General features: G+C 35.9%; 1 protein-coding gene and 1 long non-coding RNA gene across 3 annotated transcripts; one reads left to right on the top strand and one right to left on the bottom strand.

The window, feature by feature from the left end:
* Window positions 1–955: 955 nt before the first annotated feature.
* Window positions 956–8424, top strand: LOC112191573. The gene is made up of 12 exons (XM_024330934.2): window positions 956–1077; window positions 1164–1236; window positions 1323–1426; window positions 1539–1568; window positions 1710–1828; window positions 1922–2071; window positions 2177–2237; window positions 2374–2469; window positions 7137–7329; window positions 7411–7500; window positions 7591–7652; window positions 7841–8424. Exons 1-12 carry the CDS (start codon window positions 1075–1077, stop codon window positions 7949–7951), a joined length of 1092 nt encoding a protein of 363 aa, XP_024186702.1. The 5' UTR covers window positions 956–1074; the 3' UTR covers window positions 7952–8424.
* A 213-nt stretch (window positions 8425–8637) lies between these two features.
* Window positions 8638–9768, bottom strand: LOC121052113. Of its 2 annotated transcripts, XR_005808022.1 has the most exons (4): window positions 9532–9768; window positions 9281–9455; window positions 8913–9174; window positions 8638–8681 (listed from the first exon to the last, which is right to left on the bottom strand). It is a non-coding gene; the product is annotated as an uncharacterized LOC121052113 (long non-coding RNA). The 2 variants fall into 2 exon arrangements; XR_005808021.1 differs by lacking the exon at window positions 8638–8681 and having other exon boundaries at window positions 8792–9174.
* Window positions 9769–10026: the final 258 nt, after the last annotated feature.

Here is a 10026-nt window from a genome sequence, read left to right as displayed (position 1 = left end):
GTGAGGATGATTCTAAAGGCGATCTAGGACGCTCCAACCGTTGGATCTTCGTATAATTTTGAGAGGAGGATCTTAAGGGCGATCTGTGAGGATTCGACTGTTGGATTATCGTATAATTGTGAAAAGACAATTCAAGTATTGCTTCCTCGTGACTAAACCAACAATTTCTTTTTTAAAGACTGTCTCAAGTATTTGAAATACTCAATCGACCAAAACAATGATGAAAATAAAAAGAATAAAAAATTATTTTTTTGTCAAAAAAGGAAAGGAAAAAAAACTGAAAGATAGAAAATAGAAAAATAAATAGTGAATCCCCCATTTGAAAATATCCCCTGATGGGGAATGAGGGCACTTAAATAGTGAGTATTTAAAAGAGGGGAGCTGGCATGGCCTCAAGGGTCCCAACTTTGCTGATCGAGTAACCTCTGTTGTCAACTGGCCGGGCATGTTTACTTGTTCTATTTCCCTTTCATCTATGATGCATGTATCTATCATTTCGGTGTTATTAAGTATTGGAAAGTAATTTTATAAGTATTATTGTGTTCTTTATTAAGCTCATTTGTAGTATTCTAACATGAAAAGAAGAAAAAAAAAGGAAGATAACTTTTAGTCAGGGTGGTGTTCACTTGGTCAGTTGCTGATCAAATAATTTATGCTCAACAACCCTTAGATTTACATCCAAGGGTGGAAAATAAAACACCACAACTTAATAATAATTCTCTCTGCCCTTGGATTTACATCCAATGGTAGTTGAGCATTATTTTTTGGTTAGCAACTGACCAGGTGAACATTTTCACTTTTAGTCATGTGTGTTGAAACAAATACACGTCACTTGACCAAAAAAAAAAAAAAACCAAATACACGTCTCTTTTCAGTGGAACATGCGAGTAAAAGTGACCAAGTTAATAACAAGTGATGGTCAGCAGCCCAAATCAAGTAGGACCCAGATCGAGCAGTTTCTATTTTCCGTTGCCCATTACTTGTCGTTATTAAAAAAACCCAAATCTCACGCGCACACACTACCGAAACACACGCACTGAAACAACGAGGAGAACCGCCGCGGCCGAGACGAACATGGTAAGTGCATTTCGTGTTTGTTTCTTTCTTAGAAATCGATGTACGTGTTGTGTGTCTGTGTTTTCTGATCCTTAATTTCCTAACAGGCGGATTTGGAGATGAGTAGAGCCCGCTATCCATGGCGAGTGTTGGCATTTGATGCGAACGGCGTCATACAAGGTATAGACAGGTCCCCAGATCATGCATTTCTTAAATGTCATCAGCTATTATTAAATCTGAGGATCGATCTGTTTCTGTGGTACTAGTTTTGGAGCATTCTGGTGGAGCCTTCGAAGAGCACGTGGTTCAGACTTGGGACAAATCGGATTCCCGAAGCCTAGGTGTGGTTGCCGCCTCTCTGAATGACCGGGTATGTCTGTGTTGTTTGTGTGTGTCTCTCCCTTTAATTAGAATGGTTTCAAGCAATGGATTTGTATGCATTAATACTCATTGTTTCTCTGTTTTTCTTTGAAATGTTGCAGTCACTAGCTGTGGGTAGAAGAAATGGCACGGTGAGTACATTTTTCCAACTGATTTTCAGGACTTACTAGTTTCTTTCTTTATTGTAAACAATTTAAGGTTCTTGGTAATTTCTACCTCTAGCTAGTGACTTTTTGGTGTTCGTTTGTGTCATTTACTTGCTTGTTTTACAGGTTGAGGTTCGTGATCGTCTCAGTGGGGAGATCGGTCCAACCATCCCTCCTCTCACTAATGAGAGTGATCCTTTTGTGGGGCTGCATCTATTTACAAAGCAGCAGCCAGGATCATTTGGGTAATATGCTTTTGTTTCTTGCATGGTTTCTTTTGTATAAAGTTGCTAATGTATACAGTTGCTAATGTATTTTCATTTACTGTCTACTATTAGGTCATTGCTTAGTTGTACAGTTCAAGGAAATGCAAGGATAATATCTTTTGAAGTGGACAACTCTTCTAGGACTTTGCTACAATGGAAAGTGAGAGAGAATATCTTGTGTTGCAAGGTTGACGGGAGTGAACGTGTTTGTCTGTTCGGAGGGTAAGTCTCTTGTTGAATACCTTACTCTATTTCATCTGCATTAGACAATTAATGTTGTCAGCTTATTGGTTTCCAAAGTGATGAATTTATTATCTTCTAACTCAGGAAGAATGAAATGAATATATGGGATCTTGAATATAATGTCAAGTCTTGGCCAACAAAAGAGGTAAGCATTTATGTTTATCCCCATTACATCTTACATACACAGACATGAAATAAATGTTTATACATATCTAATACATATTCTCTTTTCCAAACAGTAACCTACATTTGTTTTAATGATTTTTTTTTACCATGAGCAGCATCCAATTCAGAATGGAAAACTTTGGTGGACATCTGCCACCTTTCTCACAAGAGATAATCCTCATACATTTGTGGTGGGCACCAACAACAATCAGGTAATAATTGCTGACCATTGTTTTTTTTTTCCTAGTCGGATAGATAATCGAATCCGCTTAGAAAGTGTGATACCTGGTATTTAAAATTCGATATTAATGATTTTGAGTTTGCTCTCTTGAGTTTATCCTACTAGTAATTGGAGCTCATTTTTACTGATGAGCATGGTTATTTGATTTGGATTAGTTTATAATGGCTTTAACTTGACAGTAAAATTAGCTTGATTTTTCTCCGTGTTTAATATAGTGTGTAGCAGGGGTTGAGGGCTAAGTGTGTGGTAGTTGTTGACTGGTAGTGGAAGTGTTATGGGGGTGTTCAGCTTGTGAAGAATAACACTGAATCTATGCAAGACTAGACCAAGAGTAGCATTGTTTTACTGTTTGTCTTTTTAGATTATCTGTGATCATTATATTTAGTGTAAATTGAGAAATCAGATATAATTGAGAAGGGGTCCAAAAGGAAAAAAAAATTCTTGAGTAGGATGAAGTTAAATGGTTTGGTATGAATTATGAACCAGGGATGACCTTATGTGTTACTGTATCAGCTTGTGTTATGTTGATAGAGTTTGTCAAGTGACATCTATGATACATTTCAAATTTTGCAGTTGCTTGTAATTTCTGAGCTGTAAGTTTCATAGTTCCTTATTTCTGTGCATTTTGTTCTCCCTCCACTGGGCTTTGTTTTTTCTTTGACATTTTATGCATTGCATTTATGTCTTTGATTGGCTCTTGAAAACCTTTCCAGTCTAGGAGAATATGAACATAAAGTTCTTACCAATATTGGTAACTCGGTTCAACTATTAGTGGCGTGGTAACAAGTTGTGTCCTATCTCCCACTCAATCCTTGCCTTGGATTCAATTCGTTACTCCACCCCCTATAGGGTGTTACCATAAGATTTTATAGCTGGTCTTGTAGATATTATTGATAGTTGATGACTTTATGAGGAAGATTGTGCGACTTACCTATGGAAATCTCTTTTTGTCACTGTAGCCATTTCACCGTTTATGTGAATTGTCCTGTAACAAAAAGCTAAGGTGTGTTAAACTTTGAGTCAATTAGCCAGAGCCTTTTAATAATCTGTCAGCCTATTAGTCAGTTGCTTGTTATACTTTTTATATTTGGAACCTTGACAATGATAGTCAATTGTACTCTTTATCTTTAGATGGACCAAAATATGAAACTCTTTGAATTTGTATAGTTATTCTGCATAAAAATATGCATCAATATTCTGTTTTCTGTCAACAATTGCAGAAATTTATGTGCTACTAAATATTGGGGGGAAATGAAATATGCATTCCTCTGTGTAATTGTGTAACGGCAGAGTGAAGCATAAAACTCTGCATATTATGGTCAAAACAGGAAGCAACAACACTCTTCTCCTATATGGTACCAGTGGAATTTAGCGGAAGGGTAATATGGAGAGGCAAAATCTGCTTCTGAGCTCATGATGTCTGTTTATATGCAGGAATTTTTGATAGTGTCCGGTCAATACAGCAAAAGAAAATGCAAATTTTGTTTTGAATTTTTCATTTAGAAGAAAATTATGGGTTTATTGATTATTTGATAGCAGATAAGATGGCCCAGGCCCCTCTTCTCTATTAGGATTAAGAGTTGGATTTCTATGGTTTTCAACTAATGTTGTGGATTTTTAACACTGATAAAGTGAGAGTCCAAGCTCTAGAGGTGTATTCTGTGTTTGTTTTTAGAAGCATGGTGTTATATCATTTTCATATCTGAAATGGCAAATGCAAAGAAAAGGATGGTGATTGTTTTGGTGAATCAATTTGAGTGCTTCTTAATTGTTGGGAGGGGATAATGGTTGAATTTTACTTTGGCTGGTCCATGACTCCAATATCATTTTTCTATTTATCTCACCTTGGAAGTCGCATGAACTTTCTTTGTATATTTAGAATAGATTCCTGAAAAAGCCCTTTATGTAAGCTAGCGCGCCCCCTTCTTTCTCAAAGTCAAGTTTCTCGCTTTCTTTCAGAACCAACCTTTACCAGTTGGTGAAGCTACCATCTCTTCAAAAGAACAGATAGGTCTCACCTAGGGACCACTACTTCGTAGCCTTATGTGGCATCAACATTTTAGGAAACTCCTAAGAATATATGATGTGAAATTCTTTTGTTTCCTGGAGCAATCCGAATTTCTAGAGTTCTCCTGTTGCTTCTCAAATTTTGAAACTTCGTTAGAAGTTTTAGTAATGGTATTTAGTTTGACAAGAACTATCTTGCTTCCTGCCACTATTTCTGAGCTGTGTATTTGTGAAGAGAGTTGGATATTCATATTAGACTATAGTGTCATAAGAAGGATACACAATAGAACAAGGAGGCTAGCGTGTATTCAGAATTTGTGTAATTATTATGACATGTTGCTTAGTATTTTTCTTTGATGATGCTATCTGTAATGAATGTGATAGTACTATTTGTATCATGTTTTCAAGTAGCACATAAATACCTCGGTTTTAAGGTGATGGTTTAGACCTTTCATGAGATGATAGTGCAATACCAAGTAACGTGAGAAACATACGGGTACATATTCTCTAAGATTATTGAGCTGTCTACTTTGCATAGTAGTAGATGACTTTTGGTTACCATAAAAAATGGATATCATTGTTAGATATGACCAGTAAAAAAAAGTGGTTGAGTATGATTCTGAAAATTGGTCCCGATTCTTTTACAATATCACTACTTATGTGCATCTGCACGGGGGAAGAGGACGTCCAGAAAATGAGGTTAAGATTGTGAGAGAGCTAATTTGAAATTTACCATAACTAGATAACCTTTCACCAATGCTTATTGTTCCATATCACTCTGCGTTGCACTGTTACTCTTACCTAGACACCACGTTTTGTTTCTTTTAATCCAATACCATGTGAATATGGATATCATTGTTAGATATGACCAGTAAAAAAAAGTGGTTGAGTATGATTCTGAAAATTGGTCCCGATTCTTTTACAATATCACTACTTATGTGCATCTGCACGGGGGAAGAGGACGTCCAGAAAATGAGGTTAAGATTGTGAGAGAGCTAATTTGAAATTTACCATAACTAGATAACCTTTCACCAATGCTTATTGTTCCATATCACTCTGCGTTGCACTGTTACTCTTACCTAGACACCACGTTTTGTTTCTTTTAATCCAATACCATGTGAATATGGATGTAAATTATGTTAGGGTAAACATTTCCATGACCACCAACTCAATTGAGCAAGTTTTCTTGTTGTTTCTAATATTGTTTTAATTGTTTGTCTTCTTTTGTCTCCAATCTCAGTTCTTGTTGTGTATTTAGAGGGATGGACTTGTAAGGTGTAAGCTCTTTTATTTGAGAACATTCGTGGTGTGAACCACTCTAGAGTAGGAGTACGCAGCAAGTCCTGGTTATTGCTCTAATAAGCTAGAGAATAGGTAGTGCTCATATATCATTTTAGATTTTTCGCTAGAGATTGTTAGTTTCATTATAATATGATTCTCATCCAAATGTTTCTGTACCAAATGGTAAGATTTCTCTCTGGAATTTGTTGGCCATAGAAATATAACTAACCATACAGCAAGAATGATAACATTGTCTCCTATTTTGGCTTGACAACAATATTATTTTCCTTTGAATCTCATTAACACAAGGCAGATTTTGTAGTTGCCGCTTTAAATTTACCATCATTCATTTAGTAAATGGCCGGATAAGAAACTTAGTATTTGGTCTTCTTCTTGTTGAAATGTACTGGTCTTGGAGTTGAGGATTAATGTGTGATGATCAGCATATCAGTATGATAGGGTGTACTATTGTGTTTTGATCACAAATACTACAGATATTGACTTCTAATAACCCATAATTTCCCTTGTTATTTTGGCATTTTAAATACAATAGTTATTCAACCCCGTATCAGAGCAGGAATTAGATTACCTGTGGCTTACCTGTGGAGAGGAAGGAATTTTCTGGAATGTGTTGATAAATACATTTACTGCTTTAGTGAGATTGAAGTTCTCATGCATCTTGCTTGGTCAGAAACTATAAATATTTGCTTCAAAGTAGTTATTGACTATATTGATTCCAATTGACCTTACAATGGTCTTGAACCTTTGAACCTTTGATTCTTAATTCCTGCCAGTCGATTTTAGTTTTGTTTACCTCATAAAAGAAACTGATTTATTTCACTGGTATGGTTCCTCTGATTAACTGGTTATGTAGAACTCTTTAATGGCATGGTATATCTGCTATTTACTTCTTAGAAGTTATGATGTTATAGCTTTGTGGATGTATTGTATCATCTAGGCACTGTACTTACCAAATTCAGTATAACAATCAAAACTTATTAGACCTTGTGTATTTTTACTCTGGCTCTCTTATTTAGTTCATGTGAAGTCTAGTTATTATCTTGTTTATTACCCACTGTATAATTGTGGTCATTGAGCAGTGGTTGCTCATCTTATTTCCTTTGTGGATTGGCTTGGGTTACGATCCATTTACTTTTGCATAGGTCAATCTTTTGAAATTATAGAGATTGATGACAAATTATAGCTAGTGTTCTTGTTTATTATTTTAGTTAAGAGGGGATGTTAAATCCGGATGGCTTGAAATCAAGACAAAACATCTAAACACAAGAACCAATTGATCCAGATCCATCAAAGTTGGCAATTAATTGTTGACACTTTTTTCCAACATAGGTTCATATCTACGATGCTCGCAAGAAGGTTGATGAGTTAAGTCCGTGCAAGATATATGACATAGAAAGCAGCTGTATAAAAAGGCTACCTAACCGTGACACTGCAATACAAGCTATTGCAGAAGGTGAAGATGGCTATACAGTTTATGCAGGCAATGATTGTGGTAATCTTGTTTCTTTGGATACACGCACAGGTACAACAAGCAAGTTGTGTTAATTTGTGGACTGTATGTTTATTTCTTTCTTATTTGTGTTAATCCTCTGTTTCCTGTTAGGGAGAGTTTTGGGTTGCTTTCGGGGAATAGACACACTTTCTATAAAATCCTTGGCTAAGCACCACGAGCTTCCTGTGATTGCGTCTTGTGGTCAGTACATGTTTCTACTTTTCGATTTCAAACTACTTTCCCTACTACATGCATCATATATCTAAATTTTAACCGATGAATCTTTTTTAGGAGATGACAGCTGTCTCAGCATTTGGGATACAAAGAGGCAAAAACTGCAATGTCGGATCCTTGTACGTATTTTCTTTTTTTGCAGTTAACTTGTTGCTATCTGATCAAATAAAGCTTTCTCTTGTAATAATATGGAAACAAAATGTCTGGAAGACTATTGTTCTGTGTGTATGTGTTTTCATGCAAGACTGATTTGGCACATTTGGTTATATTTTTATGTGGCTCTAACTTCATTTTTTATTTTTTTTAGGTGCGTCCGACTATTCGTGTCACAAATGTTATTGTTGATCCCAACTTTTTTGAAAAGGATGGAGGCAAAAAGGGGAAAAGTCACAAAAGGTTCAGAAGTGATGCATCTTGAAGATGATATGAGAGTGAAAGACTAGCTGGGGAAAGGAGCATACCAAAAGAAAACCGTAAAAACAAGGAGGCTTTGAAGAAATTGGAGGCAAGGTTCAATACAGTGACAAAAAACGTAGTTTTATTGGGAGTTATCGCAGTTCTATGTTCACCAATCTGAGGGAAAGTAATGCATCAAGCCAGAAATTGATCTGTTTTGATAGGGGTAGCTTATCTATGGGTTTAATAAACTGAGAGATTTTATGATTTGACTGTGTTTTACTGCTCCTAAAAGCTTCTCAAAGTGACTGATTCCAGAAATCAAAGGCAACAATGATGTGTGTACAAGATCCAGATTAAACCATTACGTTTTCTTGATTCTGTGCATTCCAACTTTGTCCAGAATCCTAGCCAGGAATGATGAATCATAACAATTTTTTTTCATGATTTGCTTGTTCTATGAGAATGAAATGTTCCTAGCTTCCTTTTTAGCAATATTGTTGACTTCTATTATTTCTCATTTAAAATTTATGCAAAAGTGAGTTGCAATATTTATCAGGATTTTTGTTTACTTTGGTGTTCAAGATTGTCAGAGCAATTAATGATTATATTGGTAGTTGAGTATGGGCAAACATGTTAAAAACTAAATCTCTCATAGTCTTCCTTCAACGAAATTAAGTACTCCAACCCAGCAGTGAGGACAAATTCGCTGAAATTTGCATGAGTTGCTATCCTACCCTATGGCCATATTCCTGCAAAGTTAAGCAACACACCATCAACTAACAGATCTAAGAATCACAACTAAAACAGCTCTCTTTATTCAATTCCATATAAATAAGATTTGTCAAGTACTCATATTTAAATAGCCGACATAAAAGATGAATTGAAAATAACTAATAAATCATGTACTCAATTTCCAAACCACCCTTTTTTAATAGTGAACACCCAATAAGGCCAACGATTCAGGGGCATAAGAATACTACCTAAGCAACAGCTGAGTACCAAAAACCACCAGATGGTTTAAAAGTTTCACACAGTTCGCTTGACTCCAGATAAATTGGAAGTGGAATTCGGCAATGTATGGTGTATAGCAGTGGATACAGCTGTCTGGTTATTACTTTGTTCATGCTGTTGTTGTGGATGAATGATGGGGGCAGAAGTGGTGATTCTTGGTCGCTTCCTTTTCTTCTGATCTTGTTGATCAACCCTGGACTCCTGGAGACGAGAGCTGTCTACGACCTTCTCCTGTAAGCAAAAGTAGGCGTTAATAATGTATATACACATTGAGGATGGTCCTAAATTTATCCATTCAAGAAGCAGTTATGAAAAGTGTCCAAGGAAGAGCTTGTACCGTTTCACCAAATGATAATATAACTTTTTCCTGCAATTTTCCCTGGCAGTTTCTTGCATCATGCATGCACATTATCTTTTTAAAATTGTAGGCTAGGGATCTTGTCGATTAACTTGCAAAATGCATCTAACAGCATCAATTAGTTGCTTCCTATCAATAAGATTCCGAATAAAACCTGCAACAAATAACACAAAGTTGTAGCATCCATCAAATCAAGAGTAGCTAAAATAATAACAGTTCTTTGAGGATACCAATGGTATAATTGTTTGCCACTTAAGTAAATTCATTCCTTCAAGCCATGAAACTGCAAAGGGCTTGAGGACTGTTCATCTGCATTCAAGACAAACAAGAAAAACACAAACTAATTGCAGATCTGAAATTGAAGAAAGCTAGAGATGATCATGGATTTAGTTGGAAATGCAGTATGTTCTGATAAATGAATTGCCTGAAAGGTATCATCTCACCATGACTCTGGAGGATCAAAGTTTACATCCAAATTAATTATAGTTAGTTCTCATGGCACATCTCAGACAAGTGGCCCCACATGATTACAATCATAGCAGTAGTTCAACACACTATTTTCTTCGGCATGGACGTCCTTGTAAAACTCATTAGAACTAGATATCAGCATTATTACTTAAGCTGATATATATGAGATGCTTTGAGTTCAAATAGTGACACATATAAACACATAAAGCCTGTAATCGAAAATTGGTTTGGTGATAATGGTCTGTTTGAATTTGAAA

The sequence above is a fragment of the Rosa chinensis genome, chromosome 3, assembly GCF_002994745.2.
Source record: "Rosa chinensis cultivar Old Blush chromosome 3, RchiOBHm-V2, whole genome shotgun sequence".
In the NCBI taxonomy this organism is placed as follows: domain Eukaryota; kingdom Viridiplantae; phylum Streptophyta; class Magnoliopsida; order Rosales; family Rosaceae; genus Rosa; species Rosa chinensis.
The sequence above is the reverse complement of the archived record's forward strand: the minus strand, read 5'-3'. Positions and strand labels throughout refer to the sequence as shown.